Source organism: Aulonocara stuartgranti, assembly GCF_965226115.1.
Source record: "Aulonocara stuartgranti genome assembly, chromosome: 7".
Classification (NCBI taxonomy): Eukaryota; Metazoa; Chordata; class Actinopteri; order Cichliformes; family Cichlidae; genus Aulonocara; species Aulonocara stuartgranti.
In genome coordinates this window covers 960,353-986,300 of record NC_138945.1, presented here as the reverse complement: position 1 = coordinate 986,300, position 25,948 = coordinate 960,353, and the positions used below count along the sequence as shown (strand labels likewise).

The 25,948-nt window shown below is 47.0% G+C and overlaps 2 protein-coding genes across 5 annotated transcripts; both read right to left on the bottom strand.

Moving 5' to 3' along the window:
• Positions 1-223: 223 nt before the first annotated feature.
• On the bottom strand, positions 224-9,411 carry cd59b (CD59 molecule (CD59 blood group) b). Of its 2 annotated transcripts, XM_082540275.1 has the most exons (5): positions 9,263-9,411; positions 6,057-6,261; positions 2,594-2,651; positions 1,121-1,222; positions 224-900 (listed from the first exon to the last, which is right to left on the bottom strand). In XM_082540275.1, the coding sequence occupies exons 3-5, from the start codon at positions 2,637-2,639 to the stop codon at positions 701-703; spliced, it is 348 nt and encodes a 115-aa protein (XP_082396401.1). In that variant the 5' UTR covers positions 2,640-2,651; positions 6,057-6,261; positions 9,263-9,411; the 3' UTR covers positions 224-700. The 2 variants fall into 2 exon arrangements, with proteins under 2 accessions (XP_082396401.1, XP_082396400.1); XM_082540274.1 differs by lacking the exon at positions 6,057-6,261 and having other exon boundaries at positions 9,263-9,410.
• A 1,313-nt stretch (positions 9,412-10,724) lies between these two features.
• prdm11 (PR domain containing 11) lies at positions 10,725-25,489 on the bottom strand. 3 transcript variants are annotated; one of them, XM_082539106.1, is made up of 8 exons: positions 23,909-25,489; positions 22,715-22,956; positions 19,901-19,977; positions 18,276-18,535; positions 18,082-18,149; positions 17,608-17,795; positions 16,686-17,168; positions 10,725-14,815 (listed from the first exon to the last, which is right to left on the bottom strand). In XM_082539106.1, exons 3-8 carry the CDS (start codon positions 19,926-19,928, stop codon positions 12,660-12,662), a joined length of 3,183 nt encoding a protein of 1,060 aa, XP_082395232.1. In that variant the 5' UTR covers positions 19,929-19,977; positions 22,715-22,956; positions 23,909-25,489; the 3' UTR covers positions 10,725-12,659. The 3 variants fall into 3 exon arrangements, with proteins under 3 accessions (XP_082395232.1, XP_082395233.1, XP_082395231.1); XM_082539107.1 differs by lacking the exon at positions 23,909-25,489 and adding an exon at positions 23,131-23,899; XM_082539105.1 differs by lacking the exon at positions 22,715-22,956.
• Between the last annotated feature and the right edge of the window lie 459 nt (positions 25,490-25,948).

The window sequence follows — 25,948 nt, the reverse complement described above, 5'->3', positions numbered from 1 at the left end:
CTGGTCATCGTTATCAAAAGTTATTGCAGTTTGAATGCTGTTATTAAGAGTGTTTGAAGTCATCACCAGTGCAGCGCACATTCAACACATCACGGAGCTCATCTATAAATCAGAGTTTATGCTTGTGGATCATGAGAATAATCTCCCTCCACAGAGGGACTATGTAACTGGCGGATGAATCTATGTGTTTTTGTTTGTTCTTTAAAAAAAAGAAGCAACACAGTTTTTTAAATATTTTTTTCTCTCGTATTTATTGTTCAATTTGCAGAATAAGAAGTGAGAAATCAGCTGACAAGGTGAAAAAGCTGTTTTTATTTTTTTACATTTGCTTTAGTTCGTGTTAGCTTTGAAAGATGAAATCATAGGCTGTATATAAAAGATGGATGTCGCTGGAGTGACGTCACCTGCTGGTTAGTGAGGGCCTGTTTGTGACGGTTCAGTCACAGAAACTCCTCCTGCTCCTCTGCGACTCTAACAGGACCAAGTTCGTGTTTTATTTCAGAAAGTTTTAGACCTGAACCTGCGACAGAGACCATTAGCGAGTTTACTGAGCTGAGATCGGCTGAGCAGGACGCTCATTTTCTCCGGACCAGAGGAGGCGCCCCCTGCTGGTCATTAGAAAGAGCAGGTTGAAGGACTTTAGCTGTTCAGACATCCATCGACTTTATACAATCTGTGGCTGAAACACTGACATGCTGCTTCACATCCAGCACCACCAGACACTCAGCAGAGACCCCAGCAGAGCCACCAGGGGCGTGACCGCGGTGCAAGCGGTGCCGGAGTTGCACAGGTTGCTGCTGCAGCATCGGTACGTGAAGGCGGAGATGGCCGGGAACATCTGGCTGAGGCGGGAGTTATCGCAGTCCGTGTACCTGATGCACTGACGGATGGTCTTCCCACCTGGAAAACCAAACACACGCACAGATATCTGATTGGCTGACAGAGAAAATTCTGAGTGGAGCTGAAAAAGAAAAGTGCGTCCTTCATTTTTAAGATTTAGCATCAAAGTAAAATGAGCCGACTCAGCACTAATAACACAGGAGTCATAGCTCTGAGCTAATCTGGCCAGTCTCTGAACCACGAAGCTAACAGGAAGTGGTCAACTCTGGGTTAAACTGACCTCTCTCACTCAGAGAGATGCACGAGTCCTCATACGTGCACTCCTGGACGTCCTGGCAGCGTCCGGTGTAATCCTGGCACTTATAGCAGCGAAGCCCAGAACCTGAAGGAGAACGAGGAGAACGAGGAGAAGGAGGAGCGAGATTTATCGTTTTGGAAACAACACGTCAGGTTTTCATGTTCTTACTACCTATTTATTCACCAATTCATTAATTATATATGAAATATATTGAATAAATACACAAATCATCATTTGACTGAAATCCCCTAAAACATCTTCCAAAGAGAAAATCCCACAGACTGTATATAAAGATGGACAAAGCTTCTAGGGCTGACAAGTGAAGCCTGCATTACTTCTAATGTCCAGCAGGGGGCGGCGCCTAGAAGTGTGTTTGGACACAAGTGTGAGAGAAAGGTCGAGTCAGTGTGTTTTTATGGTTAAGAGTTTATAGTGTTGTGGAGTCTGTGCCACCTCTGACAGCGATGGCGAAGCGATCTACTGACCTGCTTATGTGGAGGTGTGGTAGCACCACGACGGGCAGAGCACCGCCACCTAGTACCTGAATCCACGAGTCTGAGCTCTCAGAGCCGAAATGTCCTTAAAATCGACCTTTACTCATTCCAGACTCACAAAACTGAACAAATAAAACAATTTAAAACCAAAAGCAGCCTCGACGCCCTGATGACGTGCAGGACAGATGTGATCTGCATACACAGATACACAACACTGAAACACTACCGACCCTGCAGCCGGGCGCACAGCGTTTCTGACTTATAAATAAAACCATTTATTGAGGCAGCACTCGTCCTGTGAGCGACACGGCTGACGTGATCCCAGCTCACGCTGTCGGCCTATCAGAGCTTTGTCCATAATGATCGAACACAGCAGTGTTTCTGACACCTTTACGTGTCCCCCTTTATTATTTAAAGAAAACGCTGAAGCTGTACTCATATATATATCACATATATCCAGTCTACACTTGTATACCTGCTCCACAGTTTCCCAGGTTGTTGCACTTCACTTGTTTGTATTATTTCATTATTTCTGTTGCTTTAATGGGAAACCGGGACCGTGGGTACGTAGCTTCGTCTCACCTCATGTAAACATGAGAATGACAACAAAGCTTTCTTGAATCACTGATATTCTCAGCAGAACATTTGGAATTATCCTCCACATGAGAGCAGGATCAACACCGGCAGATTCACTTCATTCATACTCAGGTCCAGTACTGACTTTTTCTCCTCTGGTAAAAACGATTAAATCTAGTTAAAGAAAAAATATTTGAAACATGGAAAAGCAGAATTCAGCCCCAGAGTTTTTACTTTAATCGTTTACAGCAGGAAGTGATCTGGGAGGTGACCGTCAGCCTCTGAATGGATCAGCAGGTGTCTTACAGCGATCGTGGCTTCACACTCTTTCTAACCGCTATGAATCCTTCTGGCTGGTTTACGGCGAGGAGGAACTCGGACTCACCCACGCGAAGCGTCCCGAAGCAGAGCAGCAGCAGCAGCAGCTTCATGTCGTCTTCTCCCTGCAAACGAGAAGCAGAGCTGAAGTCAAAGCGGCGCCCGAGTCCGATCTGTTCCTCCGCCAACCCAAACTGAGAAACACTCTTTGTCCAGCGGACCACAAAGACTCGCTGTCTGCCTCCCCCCCTCCGACAGCCTCCAGCCTCCGCCTCCCTCTGAGTCTCATCATGGATGTGTGTACGCCGTCCCCCCAGTGAAATCTAAATTACTCCTGTGTTATAACCTGCAAACATCTGAGAGCACCACAGGCGCTCCTTCTGCTTTTATTTCATCCACAGATGTGTCTGAAACGTCCTCCTCTGCTGAAGCTCTGCGCTCGGTGGACGTGCCACACCCGGACGGCTCATCATCTTCCCCTGAACCCTGTGAAGCACCTATCGTGCCTGAACTGAGTCACACTGAAAGCAAAAGTAGAAAGCACAAAGGTCAAAGGTAACGAGTGTGACCTGAAAGCTTCACCCTGATGATGTCAGGTCGCAGTGCTCCCTCTGTACAGAGTCAGGATGCTGCAGGAGAGGACGGCTTCAAATTACACGACCTTCGCGTGTCCAGTCAGCAAGCAGGAAGTGAGACGATGATTCAAATGGATCCCCGTGTGAGCCGCAGTCACTCCGTCTACAGCCCGTCCTCCCCGCCGGGCCGTGGGAGGAAGCGGTGTTGGTTTGGCATGCGAGTCTGTTTGTAGCTGCAGACGCCTCGGAGGCACCAGAGGCTCGCGCCGACCGAGTCACCGCATCCCAACCTTTAACACAAGGCCACTTTTCAACCCTGCGAGCACCCCGACGCAGGACAGCTTTTAAAAAGTGTGGAAGCAAAGAACGAGCTACAAGCGGAGAGAGATCGAGCTCAGGAAGCACATGTGAGGGAGCCAATCCGTGTTTGACGCTCTTTAACGACGGTTTGGACTCAGCGGGAGACGTCCACCAATAAGACTGAGGCCTGTCATGAAATCAATATCCTCAGTATCCTTATTTTCCTATCAGATTGTTTTATGTACTTTAATAATGACGGCTTGTAGAGCAAGGCCACTGTTGACTCACAAGGTGCTCAGCAGACGGAAGAACAGGAAGTCTTAGTGCACAGGTGTATTAACAGATAAGACACAATATAAGCAACGTTTGAAACTGTGACGTCTGAAGTACAGAAATAACATCATATAAGACACGTGGAGCTAAAAATGTTGGAGCTGGCGTTTGAGCTGTGCAGGGGTCTCTCCGGAAGATGATTGAAGACAAAGAAATATAAATGTTTTAACACTAAGAGTCGGTTTCCTCTGTTCTGTCACGGGGACAAAAGAATCGGGTTAACATGGGGACGAACTGCACACCGCGCCTCGTTTACTGATGTCGACGTGCAAACAGAAAAATGAGTTTATTCAATATAATAATGACTTAAATGTATAGAAGGTGTGCGTTTGTAAATCAGAGTCGTTGGGAACCAGCAGCGTGTGCTGCCTGCACTCAGCCCCGCCCCCTTCCTCTCTGTGAAAGCAGTGATGATGAGGAGAGAGAGAAACCTGCAAGAAAGGAAGCGATGGGATGTGAAGCCAGAAGAGGCTCTCCACAGGAAGAAATGGTAAATGAATAAGTAGATTTTTGACTGAGATGAAATAATCTAAAAAGAAGAAGAAAAGCGGTGAAGGATCATGTGATCTGGTTTTGTTTCTAAAGACGTGGCCGGGCTGCAGCGTCCAGCATCCAGGTCTGCGTCCGTTTCACTGCAGAAAAGCAGGAAATAAGTGAAAGGACCCAAAGTTCCTGTGCGCCGTTCTGACGTCACAATAGACGTAAAAGAAACATGGCTGCCACTTTTACACAGGTTACCTTAGACAGAAAGTCCGGTTTCTGACCTGTTTGACAGCCTTAAAGGGGTCAGAGGTCACAGGAGTGTGATCAGTTTATGTGCTCAATCGTTACTTCACAGAACAGAGAGCGTCCTGTTGGCTGGGCCTGGGGACACACAGAGGCTCCATTATGGTGTGGGTGTCCATCTTTAGTCCTCCTCACACCAATCCTCGGCTGGCAGCTTCGAGTGGCTTCAGTCAAAACGAGTGTTTGGACAAAGGCGTGTGTGCAGCTTCAGGCGGCAGCTGGACGTCGCACAGTCGCCCCTCTAAGAGCGGTGCCGCGCCGTGTGCCACGACCCCCAACCTTCCCGAGCTGCCTTACACGATAGCGTCCGCGCCGCTGTTTCCAGCAGAGGTTGGAGTCATGCATTGAGCTGCAGCTGAAGAAAAGCGGCGCTCCCAGGACTCTGCGTCAGAATCTGTGTAATAAATACCTGCAGTGGTGTCAGGCGTCCATCGTTTAAGTACAGTCTACATTTAGCTCCCCTCTGGTGTCTGACTGCAGGTGATGTCAGCAGCTGCAGACAAAGCGCGCTTCATTCGCTGACAAAGACGTCACAGTGAGCCGGCGTCCAGTCGCTCTCTGCCTGGCTGACAGCAGCGGCTCTGGCTCCTCTGACGTGGAAGCGCTGGCAGCGTCCGGTCGCTTCCTGCCCGCCCGGGAGCGGCCGGACAGCTCGGCAGGAAAGCTGCTTTCTCTGTTTCCAGGAGACGGAGAAATACTCCAAAAAATCCAGGACAGAAACTCAGTGCTCTGACCCTTCACCTCCTGCTGGGTGCTGTATATTAAAGATGGAAGTCTCTGTAGTTTTTTTCTTTCACAGAGAACAAAGATGCTTAACTTTGCTTTTAATGGGATTCTGAAGTCAGTGAAAGAGTGGGTCATACATGGGCAATTTCAACGGGCCATTACTTTGAAAGGCAAAATCAAGGCGACTTGAAATTGACTTGATATCCCCGTGATAGTGTACACTGTTGATCTAGAGGGAAATTATCCCGTGGAAACAGCAATTTATTTTTAAAACATTCTGAAATAATTGAAAGACTATATCACATATGGGCAAATTCGACGGGCCATTAATTTGAAAGGCAAAATCAGAGCAACTTGAAATTTACATGGTTTTACTGTCGGGTTGGATACTGTTGATCTAACATGGATTCATCCTGTGGAAACAGCAAATTTCAATTTAAGAGCATTTTGAAATCATTAAAAGAGTAAGTCATATATGGGCAATTTGAAAAGGCTTTTATTTTGGAAAGCAACATCAGACTAACTTGATATTGACATGGTGTCACTGTGGGGTTGGATACTGTTGATCTAAAGTGGAATTACCCTGTGGAAACACCAATTTTCATTTTTAGAGCATTCTGAAATCACTGAAAGTTAGTGTCAAAGCTGCCGAGGCGAGCCGTGTGGTGTTGGAGGAAAGGAGGCCCCAAAATGCAGGTGATGAATGATGATTCGAGTGATGTTTATTTACAGGGTGGTGTAGTGGCAAACAGGCAGCGAGGGATGAGAGGGAACTAAAGAAACCTAAACTGGATAAACTAAATAACAAACCTGAGATGATACCGGAGAGCCGCAGACGAGGAACAGGACACCGTGAAACACAGACAAACCGGCAACAGGCAGGAGAACACACAGGGCTTAAATACACACAGCAGTGATCAGGGGATGAGAGACAGGAGGGCAACACAGCTGGAAGAAGTCAGCGCTGACGGGACGGAGGAAACGGAATCTGAACACACTCACATGAGACGAGGACCTTCAGAATAAAACAGGAAGCTCAGACACAGAGAACCAGACAAGAGACAGAACTAAACAGACAGATTCACAAGCAGACAGAAGTGGGACCAGGGAAACCTAACAAATGGCAAATCATAACGGAGTACATAATCAGAATAAACAAAAGCATAAAGAAACAAAACACTGAGTCGGCAGACTCAGGACCATGACAGTTAGGTCTTAAATGGGCAATTTGAAAAGGCTTTTATTTTGAAAGGCAAAATCAGACTGATTTGATATTGATATGGTATCACTGTGGGTTTGCTTACTCTTGACCCAGATGGAAATTATGCAGTGTAAACAAGAATTTGTCTTTTTAGAGAAATCAGAATTCATTGAAAGATTATTTCCCGTGTGGGCAATTTGAAAGGGCTCTTATTTTGAAAGGCAAAATAAGAACGATTGATATCCGGTAGTTCAGTCTGACGTCACTAGCCGTGTCTGGGTCTAAACTCCGCTGCAGGTCCATATATCAAACGATCACTGTGGCATTACTGAGAGTTGAAAAACTGTCTAAAGTCTTTCATCTTTAATAAAATGATCAGCGTTCTGCTCTACCAGGTGTAACAATTGAGTTTAACATCCAGGAATCCATGAAAACGGAATTTATGACATTTAACGGAGTTAGAAGTTAGCAGGAAGTTAGCTCGCTAGCTTCTATCTAAATACAATATAGCATGTCCTGACTGCGGGGTTTTGGAAACAAATTAAAACGTACAGCTCTGCTATCACTTCCAGCATAAATGAAGGCAGAAAACTAAACAGCAGTGACGTTTGTAGGGTTACTGAAGTTGGGCTAGCTGGTATATAATGATGTGCTACGTGACCGCTAGCGACACAGCTATGTTAGCATAATATAAACAAGCTAACTTTTTTCCACTCCATAAAAGTTACCGTGAGTGTTCTCGGTGGTCAGGAACAAATGTAATCGCATGGCAGGATGCTGTAAAAGGACCAAACTTCAGCCAGGAGAACAACTGAGATAATCCATCCACAATACGAGGTTAGTCATTCATATACTGCTGCATGGGCTGGGCTGTAGTTACATCCTAAGGTTTTAAAAACTGAGCTTAAATAAATGATTAGTGGTAATAAAAGCCGAGGGAGGTCAACAGTGATCACTGACTGTTTTAGGAGCTTTTTGAGATCAAATAGAAGAAAATACAAAACATTAAACATGTTAACAACACAAAAGCCATATTAAACGCAGACTTTAGGCCCGGAAGTAGGATTCGTCGTGTCATCACTGAACAACCGGATTGACATGGTATCACTATGGGGTTGTATAATGTCAATATAGACTGCGACTAGTCTGTGGAAACGTGAATTTTCCATTCTGAATTAATTGAAAGAGTAGTTCAAAAATAAACATTCAGAGGGCTTTTACTTTGAAATCCAAAAGGAGATGGCTTTAATATTGACATGTTGCTACTAGAATAGTAGGGTATGTCATTTGTATCCAGCATTAGAGTGTTCAAACAAGACTAACTGATATTTGTGAATGTGCTCTTAATTTACTGGAAGTTGGCTTTTATTTAGAAGTCATGCTTCAGGAGTGCCTTTAATACCATCCAGTCCCGTCTGCTTCAGGAAAAACTGAACAGGATGGAGGTGGACCCCTGCCTGGTGGCTTGGATCTCCGACTACCTCACCGACAGACCACAGTACGTCAGGCTGAAGGACATCACGTCTGACACTGTGGTCAGCAGCACAGGAGCACCACAGGGAACTGTGCTGTCCCCTCTTCTCTTCACCCTGTACACCTCTGACTTCTGCTACAACTCTGAATTATGCCACATTCAGAAGTTTGCAGATGACACAGCCATCATGGGGTGTATCTGGGATGATCAGGAAGAGGAGTACAGAAGTCTGGTGAGGAACTTTGTCGCATGGAGTCACACAAACCAACTCAACACCTCAAAGACTAAGGAACTGGTTGTGGACTTCGGGAGGTCCAGAGAAGGTCCACTGCCGGTTCAGATAGAGGGGGAGGAGGTGGAGGTGGTCAACAAGTACAAGTACCTCGGGCTGTGGGTGGACAATAAACTGGACTGGTCATGCAACACAGAGCACCTGTATAAAAAAGCCCAAAGCCGACTGTACTTCCTCAGGAGGCTGAGGTCTTTTAACATCTGCAGGAAGCTCCTGAGGATGTTTTACCAGTCGGTGGTTGCTGGAGTACTTTTCTATGCTGTGGTGTGCTGGGGGAGCAGCACAGCAAAGAAGGACTCATCCAGGCTGGAGAAACTGATCAGGAGGGCTAGCTCTGTGGTCGGCATGAAGCTGGACACTCTGGTGACAGTGGCAGAGAAAAGGACATTAAAGAAACTGATGGACATTATGGACAATGCTGGGCATCCTCTGTACACGGCCATTAACAACCAGAAGAGTCTGTTCAGTGACAGGTTGCTTCTCCCAAAGACAAGAACTAACAGACTTAAAAACTCCTTTGTCCCACACGCCATCAGACTGTTTAACTCCTCCCTGGAGGGGAGAGGGAGGGGAAACAGGAGGACAGAGGAGGGGGGAACAACTAAGCTGTAGTGCCTCTGCACCTCACTGTGCAATACCTTTTGTAAATAGTCAACAGTGCAATAGACTCAATACTTGAAATGTGCAATTCACTTGTATTTTTATTTTATTCAACTGCCGCAGCTGAGTGCAGGAAGCAGAGGTGAGCTGTGGCTCACCGACAAACCGGAAAACACACACACGCACGCACCCACGCACACACACACATTTTCATATCTTAGTGACGACATCTTTTTGACATAACCCTTCCCTAGCTGATTGCCCAAGCATCCAAAACCAGTGCCTGGCCCTCAGCTTGAACTCTGACCCTGACACTGAAACTGCAGTTTGAGTGTGAAAGACGGCTCGTGGGGACGGAACTGTTGGTCCCCATAAACTTCCAATGTTTGGTCCCCACAAAGATATGTAAACACGGAGACTCACACACTGAGTTCACGTAAAATGCTCACCTGTAGATCCCGATGACGTTTCAGCAGCTTGCAGTGACGTAGTGGCAGTTGTCTGAGTGCGCACACGATAATTAGCCGAGCGCTCGCGACGCAGATCTGTCCGCAGTACAACGGTCGTCAGCGAGTAAAATGACATCATTGTGCAGTCAGTCCTAACGGTTCACAGCCCCGCGGCATTATGGGAAATGCAGTTCCGGGTAATTACAACACTGAAAAAGGTTTTTCTTATTTTTGTGGCTTTAAACAAACAAATAAAGAAGATGCGTCGTCTTTGCTTCATTTGCTCTTTTTACTAGTTTATAAATATTTATTTTAAACTAATTATGGAAAACTTCAGCTAACGCCATCATCTGATCAGTTCATCCAAACAATAATAATCACCTACAGTATTAGGAACATTGTTTTAAAAGCTGGAAGCTGAGTATTAAAAAGAAGCATCTAATACACCGAATAATGTATAACATCGTCCATGTGGAAAAGTAACATCCCAGGATCAATAAGACCCAACGTCTGCTAATTAAATGTTATTATGAAGTATAAGATGAGTACGGAGCCCCGCAAGGGACGGTGGAGGAAAAAAGATGAAGATGACTCATCTTCATCTTTTTTCCTCCACTGTCCCTTGCGGGGCTCCGTAGATGAGTATTTAACTCAGATTGCAGCTGCAACTGAGAGCATTAAATAATAATTTGCAATAAAGTAATTTACTAACTCGCTTTGTAATTTAGAAAATATTAGAAAAACACAGAAAAAAGAATTAAATAAAAAAAATTATTTTTAAAATTTTACTGGTGAAAATAAACATTTAATGAATAGTAATAAATTTCCCCTCAAATATTCAAATAACATTCTTACACAGATCAGAAAAACATGTCCAAAGATTTATTTATTTTAATTACTAAAAGATAAAGCTGACTGTTATTGACCAATTATATGACCAAAAATATTAATTCATTCAATTTTATTTGTATTGCACCAAATCACAAGCATTTTATATTCTCAGGTAAAGACCCTACAATAATAATGAGCCAGCGTTTTGACGACAGTGTGAAGGAAAAACAGGAAGAAACCTCCGGCAGAACCAGAGAGGGGCGGGGTCATCTGCTTAAATCTCAAATTCATGAATTATCAGAATATGTAATTAAATGTTTTCTGAAAAATTTACGAAAAACATTTTTTAAATGGTGTAAATAATATTGTATGAAAATATGAACAATATTCATGAAAATATATATCAAATATAATTCTATACAATCAGACCACAAGAGTCGCCCCCTGTTGGCTTCTCTGTAGAACTAACAGCTGCATCCATCTTTTAACTACAGTCTGAGAAAAACTACTCAAACTATGGAGGACTGAAGATCAGCTGCTCATATTTATGAAGCAAAATAATTTTTAAAAATGACAAATTTCTCAAAAATATGAATTTAAATTCAGACAAATATAAAAAATAAAGTCAGGCTGATCATTCCCATCATGGCATATTTATTTCTGCATTAAACATGAGCAAAAAAACCTTTATAATAATTATAAAACACAGGCTTAGGAAGGAGCTGAAAGCAGCAGTCGATCATGCAGCTGTTACAACGCCTCTGAAGCTTTGGCCGAAGCTGAACTGCTCCTGCAGAACATCAGTGGAAAATGGCATCAGGAACATAAAATAGATCATTGGCTGCACTAAAGACTGAACAAATATGGCAAAAGTACAGCGTGGCGTCGCAGGATAGCACCTTTTTCTTCGCATTCGATCATTTTGGCACAATCATCCAATTCAAGAGAAAAACACTGTCCTTTAAAAACAGGCTCGGCAGCATTTACAGTATGTACAGTCACCACAGTATAGACCATGTGCAGCAGGGCATTTCTAATAGAAATATAAAGCCTTTATACATCCTCACACTCCAGCTTTTCATTCCTGTCAGGCACAACACTGAATAAGCTGCTGGCAGATGAGCTAAAGCAGAGAGCAACGATTGTTCCCGATGTGAAACTGTCTGTTATCGTGGCAACAAGCGCTTCATTATCACATGGAACAAGCGCAGCTCGGAGCGGGAGGCTCCCAGCCGAGCACGGACACGTGAAAGCAACACAACGGCACACGCTCAGCTCGTCTTCCGTCGCTTGTTTTTGTGCTTCTTGTTTCGCCGCCTCCCTGTGGACGTTTGTTTCTTGGTGGTGAGTCTGTGTCTCCGTGGAGGTCGTGGGTCTCTCGGAGCCTTTTGGACGTCGTTTTGCATCGATTTGGGACGTTTTGAAGCACTTTGCGGTCATTTTTGTTCACTTGGGTCGAGATTAGGTTGCAACCCATTCACACAGAGACCAGAATACCATAGCAGTCAGATCAGGCCTTTTACAGAGAGTCTGACTCGGAGTTCGTCTTAGTAAGATTTCCAGTTGAGCTGGTGGATGTTAAAAGGTCATGTGACATTTTCTCTGGTCTGCAGAGGCCTTCATCTTCATAACGTGTGTTTCTGTAGCTCCTTTAAATGCAGCTGATGATGAGCTTTCGCACGTTCACGAGCAGAACGAGCAGACTGCAGGCTGAAGCTCTGTGGAGAAACGCTTCTTCAGTCTATCTCAGTCGCCGTGGGCTCTCGGCTCGACCACCTTCGATTTGTCCAAAGGTCTCACGATCAAAAGTTTGGACATGTAAAAGGATTGCTGTGAAACTTTAGCTTAATATGTTAAATATTTATTTTCACCCACTATGAGGTCATGTTTGTCTTGTATCCGACTGCCAATCATGGGAAATGAGCTAGAAATCCCCTTTTCACAAGTCTTAATTGCTTTGCTAAGTTTATTTCTCATATGAAAAGTTTTATATCATTATGTCTGTGAAGGTTCTCACCAGGTCACGGTCGTCTAAGGAGCTCGCAAAGAAAAGCGACTGGCCTCCAGGTTTCCAGACGTTTCACCTCTGAGAGCAAATGTTGGAGAGTCCCACTACTTGTATGTTTAACATTTAACAGTTTTGGAGATACTCATATTCAAACATGGCCTCAGATTTCAAACTGCAAAAAAAGATAAAAGCTGCTGGAAGTAAGTCTACAGAGCCATTTTTAAAATCCTATATGTTGAAACATTTTTGATATATGAAGCTAAAATTTCACAACAAACATTTTGGTGGCCGTGCAGAAAGTGTTCCCAGAACCTGATGACTGAACGAGCCAAAGCCCACTGAAGGTCAAGACGCGCTCACATGGCTCGTTTGGGTTTTCTTGAGTTTTTAGTGGAATTTTTGGGATGTTTGATTTTCTGCCTCTTCACACCGATTGGCTGCTTTTGTTCTTCCAGCTGAATTTGGTGGCAGTAATTGTGACGTCACGGCTTTTCTGAATTCAGCGTCTACCCTTGTTTGGCTGCACACCACATCTTTCAGCAGCACAGGATCTGCATGTTACACATCAGGGTAGAATTCTGCGTTGACGTCAACGCTGTGCAGCACGCATTTCTGATCAGCCGCCGACATCCTGTTCAACACCTCAGCCGAGAGCGAGTAGCTGCTGCCGGACTTTTCCTCGAACCAGCTGTCCAATGCTCGCTTCCCGTCAAAGTTTGCGATGGGCGGTCCATTAACAGCCACAGTCAGCAGATCGTTCATCTGTTCCAGGGTCAGCCGGGAGCGGTTGTTCTTGCACATTTTCTGCAGAGACCCTCGGCCCTTATCGCAGCAGGCCGTGGAGCTGGGCAGGACCCTGACGACCTGCACGATGCGGTTCAGCAGCGGGAAGCGTTGCTTGTACCTGCAGATGTGGCCGATCACCTCTTTAAAACCGTTCATACTGTAGTAGTCCGCTTTCAGATCCTTCCACTCCACCACCAGGCTGCCTCTGGCCTCCGTCTGGGAGACCTCCTGGGCTGCGGTGGGAATCGATTCCAGGTGGTTGAATATAATCTTGATTTCCTCGTCCCCGTAGGCTTGCAGGTCCTCGTGGTTGCTGGGCCAGGTGGACAGGTCCAGCACCTTGCAGGCTTTGGCAAATGAGCAGCTCTGCAGGTCCAACCTCTGAGACAGGATGCTTTGGCTCCTGTTGCAGATCTTTTCTCTGATGGACTGAAACTTGGACTCTGCAACGCGCAGGTTCTTCAAGGCAACTCCGTTAAAACTTTCTCTGAAATTTTCCTCAAACTCCTGCAGATATTCTCCGGGGCAGTCCACCAACTGGCCTATCTCCTGAATGGCCTCCTCTATCTTGGCTTCCACCTGCGACACCAGCAGGTACTCTCCCTGAAAGGTGAAGGCCAATCGTGACAGGATAGCTATGATGTCGAGCAGGAAGTAGATGAGCTTCACTGACTGATAGTCCATGAGGAACTGGAGGAGGGTGAGCGCGATGGCCGCAGCGTCAGCCCTCTGTGTCTGGCTACTGATCTCCTTAAGGTGTGCAACGACCTCCAGGTAATCCTTGATGAGCGCATTAAGGACGTTGGGCTCTCCTATGATCCAGCGTATGGCTCTGATGTCTCCTAGGAACTCCGTCTCCTCTGACAGTGTTGGCGCAGTGGATCGCAGTTCGGCCATCATGCGAGGGGAGTAGCGGTAAAAACTGAGAAGCTGTTTGAGGTTGTTTTCCAGGTCCTCCAGGCAGGAGAGCTCCTTTCCACTGATGGCATCCAGAACTTCCAGATGTGGTCGATGGATCATGATGGGAAGACAGAGGATCCAGGGAAAGGTTTTTTGGACAGCTATATAAAGGTTTGCTCTCATTCCTGAAGAGATGTTGGTGCCGTCCACCCCCAAACCGACCACCAGCAAGTCCTGAAACCGGAGGCCTAGGACACCAAAGGCACGATCCATGACCTGGAGATACCCATCCACATTGGCCACGGTCAGTCTTTGCAAGGACAGGAACTCTGTGTTTGGGGAGCCCTCGTTGGTAACGAACTGGACGTAGACCGCCACCATGTCGGAGAAAAGGTCATCGTTTTGGGCGTCCATTATGACGCTCAGGAAGGGAGACAGACGCATCTTCTCTGCAAGATCCTCCTTCACAGCCCGGGCGATGTGGTGGATTAGGATCTGACAGTCGCCTTCATTCATATACTGATCTACCACTTTGAGCTCGCACTTCTTCAGGAGCTCTGCCAATGAACGGAGGTCGGAGAAGGGCCGCCCTTCTAGGGCCAGGTGGTACGCTGCGTTGAAGAGAAGCATCATGTTCTTGCACATTTCCTCGGTCTTTTCCGGATGCATGCGCAGCTTGTACAGCTGCAGACACTTCTTGTGGAGGTTGCTCTGGCTGTGCAGCTTGATGGTGTGGATCTTGAATTGCTTGGAGCCGATAATGAAAGCTGAGGTGCGGGATGACTGGACGGTGTACTGGCGGCACACGTGGCACCACATCTCATTCAGGGTTGGCGAGTAACGGAGGAACCAGAACTTTTTCAGCCACTCCTGCTTGAAGCGTCGAATCCGTCTGCCTCCTGCGGAGGAAAGCTTCGACGAGTCCTCGGGAGATATCACAAGATCTGCAGCGATGGACTCATCGGCAGAGTCCACGTCCTGCTCGTCTTCGTCCAGAACCACCTGAGTGGGTGTCAAGGGCTCCATCCCTGCAAAGAGAAACTTATTCAACTTCTGAGAGTAACCAGCATTAAAGTCACATCAAATGTCTAATATCATGCAGAGTGAATGACTTTATCAAGCAGCTGAGCAGATTTCTGGGGCTGCACAGCTCATCTCAACTGCTCTGCTGTAAACACAGTGGGGAGCATCAACGTGAGCGCTCCACAACCATTAGACAGGATTCACACGTGCTTAGAGCACTCCTCGCGTTTGGCAGATATCTTTGCTGTCATGATCGTCATAGTAGAACCACTCCACAGCTCACAGGACAGCCAGCTCCTCAGGACGGCACTCGGCTGTGTGTTCATTCACATTTCTGACAGAAGACAGAGGCGGCGGCCTCGGCACCGACCATCAGCTGAGCTAGCGGTCTGTGACGACCAGTGCTGGTCAAGTTACTTGAAAAAAGTAATCAGTAACTAATTACTGATTACTTCCCCACAAAAGTAATCCCGTTACTTTACTGATTACTTATTTTCAAAAGTAATTAGTTACTTAGTTACTTTTTAAAAACACGATTTACAACCTGAAGAGGTGATAAATAGATCTTTCAGCCCAATTCTACTTTTTCTACATAATCATCATACAAAATGTAATCAAATGGAAAAGTCTCTTTTTAAAACTTGTTTTATTAGTTTTAATCTTTTAACTTTATGCATCAAGCAAACATTTAATTATCTGCAACATTCACTGACTGGAAGAAATTAGTTTAACATTGAAACCTATTTTCTGCACATTCCAGCACATAAAATAAAATATATTTTGTGTTTACACTCAGTCTTTGAAATAGATGCAAGTAAAACACAGCAGAAAATAAATAAAGTCAAAGACTCAGCGGTCCTGTTGCTCTATTTTCACCTGTAAAGCAGGAGTGGGGCAGGCGGAGGTTTACCCTGGTGCAGGTGTGCCGCGGTCAGTGGAAGAATCCAGTTTCTCTGTGAGTTTCCCATCACGTTAAACGCTGCACGCTCATACTCTCTCTGCAGTTACAAGGAACGCGTTACTGCCCATCGCTGGTGACGACCACGCAATGTGCTGACAAACTGCAGCAGCTAGCAGCAGTGCTGGCACGTTTGAATAAACTGTCTGGCATCACAATCTGCATGAAATCACTGAACTGAACCAAGAACCGTCTAGAACAAAGGTCCCCAACCCTTTCTGCGCCACGGACCGGTTTATGCCCGACAATATTTTCACGGACTGGCCTTTAAGGTGTCGCGGATAAATACAATAAAATAAAAGCAGTACCAGTACCAAAAAAAGATTTATTCATAACCCACGGGAAAGACCCAGGGAAAGCGAGTTAACAATAAAAACGATTAAAAGAAAATAACGATAAAAACCTGAAAACCGTGAATTTCACACCCGAGCATCAACTCTCGCGGCCCGGTCTAGAAAACTTTCTGTCCCGACAGAGAGCTTTTCCTCCTCTCAGTGGTGAACTTGGGCGGACTTCAGGGGGGCTCCTGCAGCGACACACATCGCTCATCGGTTGAGTTTTCTCTCATTCACACTCACCAGACACTTTATTAGGTACACTTAAATGCATTACTGAGGTCAGTGGGCGGGATGTACTGATCTGTATTAGACTGCATTTTACTTGCAAGGTGTTCCTAATAAAGTGGCTGATGTGTGCAAAAGTCTGCAGGTATTAACTAATGTGACTAATCTTTGTGGGACTGTGGTGGAAACAAACAGCCAAACGAACCTTCAGAGTCTTTTTTGTGTGAATGTGGCTTCAGATGGTGATCGAAACAAACACGCCTGCTAGACTCTGCACGTCAAACACAGCCACACTGCAGAGCGGTAACGCCGCTGCGCTGCAGAGAACATCTGCCCTCCTGCTCTCTCACATACCTTGAAAATCCTCGATGGGGCCTTGCTCGGGGTGCGGTGGGGCCTGATCGCGTTGAGTCTGTTCGGACGTCGCCGGAGCAGCAGCGTCTCCCTGTTCTCCTCGGAGACGGGACAGCTCCTCCTCCAGTTCCAGGATCCTCCTCTTCAGCTTCACACAGTTGGGGCAGAAGGAGGTGGAGGGTTTCTCTGTGCTCTGGTTCTCCTCCTCCTTCTCTTCCACCTTCAGGTTGGGAACGCCAAAGCCGCTCTCAGAGGAATCAAACCCCGAAACCAGGGCTGGTACTTTATACTCGCTGGTTTGGCCAGACCGGAACCTGAATTTACCAGAGTCCTCCAAAGAAGCTTCTAGGACGTGTTTGAAGATGAGGTCGATCTTCTTTCTCTTGGCCGGAGGCTGACCGTCGGACTCTTCGCTCGGCTGTTTGCTCAGTTTGCCCTGCAGAGCTGACTGCAGGCACGGGGACTTGAAGTCTTTCCCAGGACCTGAAAGAAAACCGTTTTTGAGGTATTTAAAGCCCCTAAAAGTGGGTTCAAAGTGCTCTACAGGTGACAAAGTGATCCACAGAAAGACTCCAGCACCCAGGAGAGCAACAGCGAAACAGCGCCGCCTGCTGGAGAGCCAAGAGCAGGACATCTGAATAATCCCTGAGGAGTCTATGTGGGTCACAGTCGCTCCAAGACAACAACAGTAACAGACTGAACTAATTAAATAATGCAACATATTACAAAGTTTACAAAATATAAGAAATGTCTCTAATTACAAATATCCAGAATATTACAGAGGGGACATATAGATGATGCACAAAAGGGAGATTTCATCCAAATTCCAAATTGTATGAAGAGATTTTAAAACTCATGATATATTTTCAGTGACTGCGTCTCCTGTTACCTGCTCTAATATTTCACCCGACTGCCTCCTCACCTGTGTCCAGGTTGCGGTCGATGCTCTCCTGAGAAACGCAGTGAAGTCGTCTGATGTAATCGTCGCTGTACCAGACCCTCAGCTTCTCTCCGGCCGCCAGCGCCCGGCAGACTCTGAAGTAGATGTTTTTACCGTGCTGAAACGCCGTGAGGTTCCTGTCGCTCTCCTCCAACGAGGTCCGCACGTACCTGGTCAGAGACAGAAAAGCCGAGGGTCGTTTCTCCAGGACAGACCGTCATGGATCAGTCTGACCTCTGAGATGTAACTCAGTAACTCCTGCAAATCAGATTTACTGTGGTATTGTGGTTTTAATGAGGTGATGAATGTGTTGCCAAGCACCCAAATTTAAAATGAAATTAAAGAGAAAAAAAGAGATGTATGAAAGGTTGTTGGCTCAGTAGAAGAGAACCCGTCGGTACAACTGAAACAAACGCCGGCGGTGATGGATGACGTTAACCTCAGACTAAAGTTCACCTCATCCAGTTGGCTTTGGTCTCATCGCTGCCATCGATGGACTGGTAAGTGTTGTGCACATCAACAATCTGAAAACGGGAAAGCAAACAGATTCAGACGTCCCGGAACAAAAGGAAAGTAGTTGTATACTGGTTGTATACTGGTTGTAAACTGGTTGTAAACTGGTTGTACACTGGTGTCTGTGGCGAGCTTACGATCCATGAAAAGAATCCTGAGGATCTGTCCTTGGACACCAGCTCTCCCTCATACGGCCCAAACAGCGCCCCCTTCGGGTAGATCGCGTCCACGCAGCGAACATCTACCTCGTCTCCCTCGCTGAACACCTCTAAACCCGATGGGACCGTGAGCGCCGCCCTGTTGGCCGTCCCCGGGGCTGCGTGCGTGTCCCGGACGAACAGTGGGGGCCCGTGAGACGGACACTCCTTCTGGAAATAGTCCTGACACTCCTCACAGACTGAAGGACAAACCCAGCAGATAAAGGTTATCTCCAAATCTTCTTCTTTAATAACAGATTATTACTTTAGGAAGATTTGAGAAGACAATCCTGAGATTCAGATGTTGTTGAACCAGAGTGCAAATAATGACATCATCAAATCAGGTGCAGACAAAGGGAAAATCCAACAAACTCAGTGAAGTCCCAGAAAGTTGATTCTGTTCATCTGGACGTAGGTCATGAAACCGACCTGACAGCACGCTGTTCGTCAGTGGTGCTGGTGTCAGCTATTATGCACATGTTCTGTTTATAAGGGTGGAGACCTGCAGTCGCCTGATGATGACGAAACGTTTCTCCCACTGAAAACGTCCAGATGAACAGGATCAGCCTTTTGGGATTTCCTTACCCGGATGACTGAGCGCGCATCGAGACGTCTCAGTGAAGATCTAAAAGCAGAACTGTTGGTTTACACGTTTCTCTGAGCCGTTTCTGAACAAGGTTCAAAATCACACAAGTGACTCAGATCTGTCTCCACTGAGGTCTGGGAGAGACCCAGACTGTCGCCCTCAGATGACAGGAAACTGTTAGGATGTTCAGGAACACCCAGGATCAAGCCTGCTGTGGACTGGAATCTGCTGGAACACCAGTGTCCCTTCCACAGTGAAGCCAGTCTCACATCTCCATGGACCAAGAAAGAAGCTCCTGCTCCAAAATCAACGAGCTCAACTGAAATCTGCCCACGTGGACGAGCCAAACGGCATCTGGAGAAAAGTTTGATGGTCAGACGAGACAAAGATGGAGCTGATTGGAGGAGCAAAGGTGAGGCTTTCAACCCTGAGAACACTGCAGCTGTGACGCATGGCGGTGGCAGCATCACGCTCTGGGCTGTTTTATCCAGACAGGATTACGTCAGAAGACTGCTGAAGGTGTCTGATCGCAACTTGCTAAATGACCAAACATTACATAGGGTCTGTATATATATTTGAGCCTATACGTGAACTTTGGACCAGAGAAACTTGTTCTTTAAAGTCTTTAAAGCTGTACAATCCAAAGAAACTGTTCAAAGAAACGATTGAAAGCCCAAAATGATCCTGACACTCACGTCCGTCACGAGAGGACAGAAAGTTTTTACCACATCTTTGAGTGTTTGAGGTAAAACGTTTGTGGCTGGCAGCACAATCAGAGGCTTTTCTAACATGTTCTGATAGAATCAGACCACTGAACAAATACACGTGTGCAGGAAACGCACGAGCAGCTCCACGTGTCAGCGTGATAATGACGACATGTTAGGGCTCAGAGCGCGAGCACGGAAACATTCAAATATTCATTATTCAATCAGCCACATCAAGCTCTAGGGACAAATCAGGGAGCAGACGTGAAGCTTACACCAGAGGTCCAGCGAGTTCTCGCTCATGGTGGAACCATGATGGTGAAATCCGGTCCGTCGTCCACTTCACACCCGTCTGTGGAAAATAAACACAGTCGTTAGAGCGTCACAGGAGGCGCTCGTTGCTCCCGCAGCACGTTCAGTTTATCAGATATTCGTACTCGCGCAGCGCCGAACTTTTATCAACACATCACCTGCCCCACCAGGGGTGAAAGGACACTGGACCACTGCTACACTACGGTCAAGGACGGCTACAAGGCACAATCCCGCCCCCCGTTTGGCAAATCTGATCACGCCGCCATCTTCCTCATGCCAAAATACAAACAAAGGCTGAAACAGGAAGTTCCGGTTCAGAGGAAGGTCGCGCGCTGGACGGATCAATCGGTGGCCGCGTTACAGGACGCACTCGATGACGCAGACTGGGGCATGTTCAGAAACAGCTCCGACGATGACGTCAACGTGTTTACGGAAGCGGTTGTGGGATTCATCGGGAAACTAGCGGATGATACCGTGGAGACAAAGACTATCACAACGTTTCCCAACCAGAAGCCGTGGGTGGATAAAACCATCCGCGACGCTCTGAGATCCCGCACCGCTGCCTACAACACGGGACTCATGACGGGGGACATGGACCCGTACAAAGCCGCGTCATATAACGTGCGGAGGGCGGTGAAAGAGGCGAAGCAGCGCTACGGGAGGAAACTAGAGTCACAACTCCAACAGAGTGACTCTAGGAGCCTGTGGCGGGGACTAAGGACAATAACGGACTATAAAGCACCAACAACCGGTATGACGAACGCGGCCGTGACTCTGGCAGACGAGCTGAACACTTTCTATGCTCGCTTCGAGGCTGCAGCTAAGGTCTCCAACAATGCTAGTGTTAGCGGCGCTAACGGCTGCAGACAGGAAGATACTGCCAGCACCGGAAACGTGCTCGTCATCTCCGAGCATGAAGTAAGGAGAGCCTTCAAGAGAGTGAACACCAGGAAAGCAGCAGGACCAGACGGCATCCCAGGTCGTATCCTAAGAGACTGCGCATACCAGCTAGCTCCTGTGTTCACTGAGATATTCAACATCTCTTTATCTCAGAGTCCATCATTGTTCCTGTCCCGAAGAAACCCCACCCTGCTTCTCTCAATGACTATCGCCCTGTAGCCCTCACCTCAGTAGTGATGAAGTGCTTTGAACGCCTGGTCAGAGACTTCATCATTTCTTCACTACCAGACACACTGGACCCACTACAGTTCGCTTACCGACCAAATCGTTCCACAGACGATGCCATCTCTCATCTCCTCCACACATCACTCACTCACTTGGACACTAGAAGGGGGAATTATGTTAAAATGCTCTTCATAGACTACAGCTCTGCATTTAACACCATAATTCCCTCCACACTCACCACCAAGCTGGAGCATCTGGGACTCAGCTCATCTATGTGTCAGTGGATCTCCAACTTCCTAACTGGCAGACCACAGGCAGTAAGGATGGGCGGACATGTCTCAGCCTCCACCACTCTCAGCACTGGAGCCCCCCAGGGGTGTGTTCTGAGCCCCCTGCTGTACTCTTTGTACACATATGACTGTGTGGCCACTACCAGCTCCACCACCATCATCAAGTTTGCTGACGACACCGTCGTGGTGGGCCTGATCTCTGATAACAACGAGACGGCCTACCTGAAGGAGATTAGGAATCTGGAGAACTGGTGCCAGAGGAACAACCTCCTTCTAAACGTCAGTAAGACAAAGGAGCTGATAGTGGACTTCAGCACTAAGCAGGAGAGGAACTACCAGACCCCCGTCATCAACGAGTGCCCAGTGGAGAGAGTGGACAGCTTCAAATACCTCGGAGTTCACATCACGCAGGACCTGTCATGGTCCTGTCACATCAACACCGTGGTGAAAAAGGCCCGACAGCGTCTCTACCACCTCAGACGCTTGAGAGACTTCCAACTGCCCTCCAAGGTGCTCAGGAACTTTTACTCGTGCACCATAGAGAGCATCCTGGCGGGAAACATCTTAACCTGGTTCGGGAACAGCACCATGCAGGACAGACGAGCTCTACAGAGGGTTGTGCGGTCAGCTGAGCGCACCATCCGCTCCGAGCTCCCTGACCTGCACTCAATCTACAGCAGGCGGTGCTGGACCAAGGCCAGGAAGATCGTGAAGGACCTCAGCCATCCCAACAACAGACTGTTCTCTCTGTTGAGGTCAGGAAAGCGATTCCGCTCCCTGAAGACCAACACAGAGAGACTGAGGAGGAGCTTCTTCCCGCAGGCGATACGGTCTCTCAATCACACCACCACACAGTACTGACCCACACATACAGTTCTTACACACACACTGGACTTTCTGGACATTGGTTTTGCACAACACTGGTCACTATATTCTTCATTTCCGGTTAATACTTGTACAGCTGCTGTTATTGTGTATATATTTATTTATATTTAGATTTCTTCATACATTCTTATATAGTTCTATATTGTGTATTTTGTTGTACAGTTATTTTATTTTCAACTTTAATTTATATATTTATCTTTATCTTATTCTTCCCAGTTAAATTTACCCTTCATTCTAATTTGTGTTGTACAGTTATTTCATTTTTAACCTTAATTTATATTCTATTCCTTCCTAGTTAAATTTACCCTTTTTAATTTTTCATATTTATTTCCTATCTTATTCATAGCCTTTTCCTTTTTTTGTTTTCTTTAGGTCACGAGCAGTTGTCCAAGCATTTCACTACATATCGTACTGTGTATGACTGTGTACGTGACAAATAAAATTTGAATTTGAATTTGAATTTGAATTTGAATTTACTCGTGTTTCTCTTCACAAACTGAAGCTCCGTTTTTCAGAATCGGGGACAGGTGTGAGCTCTCAGACTGAAACGTGGTTTAAGCGTTTCTTTGTATCGTTCACATTTCTCCACACCAGCTACGTGTCATCAAAGTGCTGCGGGAGTCCCACGCGCCGCCGCTCCGTCATCGAGCGCGGGAATCATTCTGGATCCAAATGTTCGTTTCATACCAAAACAAAAGCTCATTTCCTGGAATCGTTTTCTAATAATAAGAGAAAAAAGCAGAAACTTAAGCTGGACGAACAGCGTGTGCCTCAGACTTGACCTCTGAGGCATCGTCCCGGTGACTGGGGTAAAGCTCAGGGGAAAATGTGCATTTTTGAGAATAAATTTAAAAAAAGAAAAAACTGGGTGTGCTTGACTTCTCAAGACTAACCTGAAAGACGTTTGCATATGTGGACTGCTGGGAATATTCTCTATGTAACGGTATTGTTCAAACATGGAACCCAATAATGATTTTCAGCAAATTTTCCCAACATCTCCGACCCAGCGGCTGATTTATTTTTTAGCCTGAGCGCTGCTGATGCACCTACACATCCCGGTTATACTGTCACAAAACAAACAGAAGCTTACAGAAGCTGGCCAATCAGACGAAAGCGTTCTGTCAGAGAATACAGGAGCAGGGCCAGTGTAACATAAAAAGAAGGATTATTCTGAACAGTGAATCATGCAAAGCTGCAGAGCCTGCAGTAAACACTCTGAAGGGTCCTGCTGCTGCTTCATGCATCCCATAATAACCCTGCTACAGCCACACTCTACCTGGAAAGATAACAGTCAATCACCTGCGTGATAAGAACACGGGATTATCTGACTGAAATACAAAGCAGCTGTGGGTGTGATCAAGTATTGACCTACGGCATCGAACAGGGACAGATGCCGGGGATCAGTGTGTGGGTCTCGGACGGATCTGCCCCTCCGTGGCTTCACGAAGCTCCGACAAAGAAACTCTGAACGTACGCTGCGAGGTCCATGGACACGTGAACGCCGCAGACTAAAGTTGCCTTTAACTTTGCGCAGGTCTGCGGTAACCCAGCGCGTTCGGGCTCGGATCTGCGCCACGCTTTCTCCGCTTCAATCTGCAGGCAGCTGGCAATCTGCCTGCAGTTTTCGGAAGCCATTTTCACTGGCCACAGTGGCCACCGACACGGACCCACCTTCGTGCAGACACGCAGCGGGGACTGGGAGCCTCTCCCCGGGATGAACCGCGCTCTCTGCCCCCTCCCCCGTCCGCTGGCTCCGCCGCTGCCCGCAGATCACAAGTTTGGCGTTAATTTTTGCACCGACTCAGTCGCCTCCCCCGAGCTGTGACCACCATTTTTTATCACAGGAAATGACATGGAAAAACGGAAGAAAGCAAGTGCGCAAAAATTAAAGTTCACCGAATGCCTGCGGAGGCTGGAGGCCGGGAGAGGAGGCGGGCAGGCGGCTTTGGGTGCAGCTCAGTCCGCCTGTCAGCGCTCATCCCCGGCCAGCTGCAGGCTGCAGACCCGCCGAGGATCCCGGGCTCACCGGGTCACCCCCCCACCACCACACACACACACACACACACACACACACACACACACACAATTCCCTTTCTTAAGCGAAGGACAAACACATTTTTTTAAATGCAACTTCACCGCCTCCGTCACTGGGACATTTCTGTCTCGTGGAAGGATCGATACAGCTGATCAGCTGTGAGACACACTGATGACAAAACTGATCAGCTTACAGAAACAAGGCCGACTCATGGTTCATCATCTCCATCGGCCCTCCCCATAAGTGACACTTGGTACGTTCCAGCTGGGATGAAAGATGCTGAGGTTTCCTTCATTTATTTACAGACATTAGAAAAATGTCCATCTCCACCACTGGCCTCCACCCCCTCCTCAGTCACTCCAACCCTCTGCACGTCCTCCTTCACCACATCCATGAGCCTCCTCCGAGGCCCTCCTCTTCTCCATCTTCATCATCCTTTGTCTAATAAATCCAGTCTCCCCCTGCACATGCTGACCTCCACCGTCTGCAAACCATTCATGGCTGACACTGGTCTCCACCCTGCCTGCACTCCCTTCTTCACCTGCCTGTGGATGGTTGACCTCCACCTTCCAGCTGTCCTTTCTTATGCTTTCTCTGGATCCACAGAGACACAGAGCAGCTCCTCCTGAGCTTCTCTAAGCGTCTGATGGATGGAGGCTTGTTGGTGTTTTGATGCCCCAGTCAGGTGGGTTGGCTCCTCAGGTCTTCAACACCTCCAGCGGCATTAACCCCCCACCTCCGACAGGGGGCGCCACGTCTCATCTTTTAGTGCAGTTACACATTCGGGCGAACTTTTGCCGGTTTGTTCAGCCTGATATGGAAAAAGTTCGATCGTGTTTTCAGCAGTTTGTTCCGCCGCGTCCACGAGGCTCGGGGTAAATGTCTGCGGAGCTCAGTGAAAAAAAAGCAAATCCATAGCAGAGGATGGTTTCGATCCATCGACCTCTGGGTTATGGGCCCAGCACGCTTCCGCTGCGCCACTCTGCTGCTCGTGGGAGAGGCCTCGCGGGTCTGTATATAAAGATCACACACCACGACGCTCGTATCTGATTGGTGCTTCTCTTCTTTGGCGGGTTTCAGATGCGGGAGTTTAGTTTTTAGGGTTTGGCCAGTTCGCCACACGCTTCAGTCCGGGAAGCACACGGGCACGGAGCCGCGGGACGACTAACCACAGGAAGTCATCGTCGTCGTTTAAAAGCGGACTCGGGATTCAGTCAGAGCTGAACTCTCGTGTTTTTACAGTGTGTGTGACGAGCACCTTCCTTTGTGTCCGATCTCCAGCGAGAATACCCGAGCAGGCTCCCGATTAGAAACGAGAAAAAGCAAAACATTTTTCTCTTTTCTCACATCCACAGCGTCTGTGTTTGAGTCTCAGACAGCAGCTCCACATCGGCTAATTTACTTTGACATTTTTCACAGAGACAGGAGAAATAAAGGCTGTACGCCTTCTCTTCATTTCATCTCACCACTCCGCAAATATCTGGAAGAAAACATATGAAAATCTAATATACATAATTCAAAAGCTACGAAACGAATCAAATTAAAAGGCAAAAACGATTTTAAAAAAGGAAAAATATTCTCATTTGTAATACAGGGGCCGGCGGTTTTATTGTTAGGGACTATACAAACATTTGTTCTTAATGAATGTGGCTTCTTTCTTAAAACCAAAATAAACA

Excerpts from the sequence above, each read along its gene's own strand:
- cd59b (XM_082540275.1), bottom strand. The coding sequence starts at position 2,639 with ATGAAGCTGCTGCTGCTGCTGCTCTGCTTCGGGACGCTTCGCGTGG. Across the intron at positions 1,223-2,593 it reads CTTCGGGACGCTTCGCGTGG|GTTCTGGGCTTCGCTGCTAT; the intron begins GTGAGTCCGAGT and ends GTTCTCCTTCAG. Across the intron at positions 901-1,120 it reads CATCTCTCTGAGTGAGAGAG|GTGGGAAGACCATCCGTCAG; the intron begins GTCAGTTTAACC and ends TTGGTTTTCCAG.
- prdm11 (XM_082539106.1), bottom strand. The coding sequence starts at position 19,928 with ATGAGCGAGAACTCGCTGGACCTCTGGT. Across the intron at positions 18,536-19,900 it reads GAACTCGCTGGACCTCTGGT|TCTGTGAGGAGTGTCAGGAC; the intron begins GTAAGCTTCACG and ends TTTGTCCTTCAG. Across the intron at positions 14,816-16,685 it reads CCCCATCGAGGATTTTCAAG|GGATGGAGCCCTTGACACCC; the intron begins GTATGTGAGAGA and ends TTCTCTTTGCAG.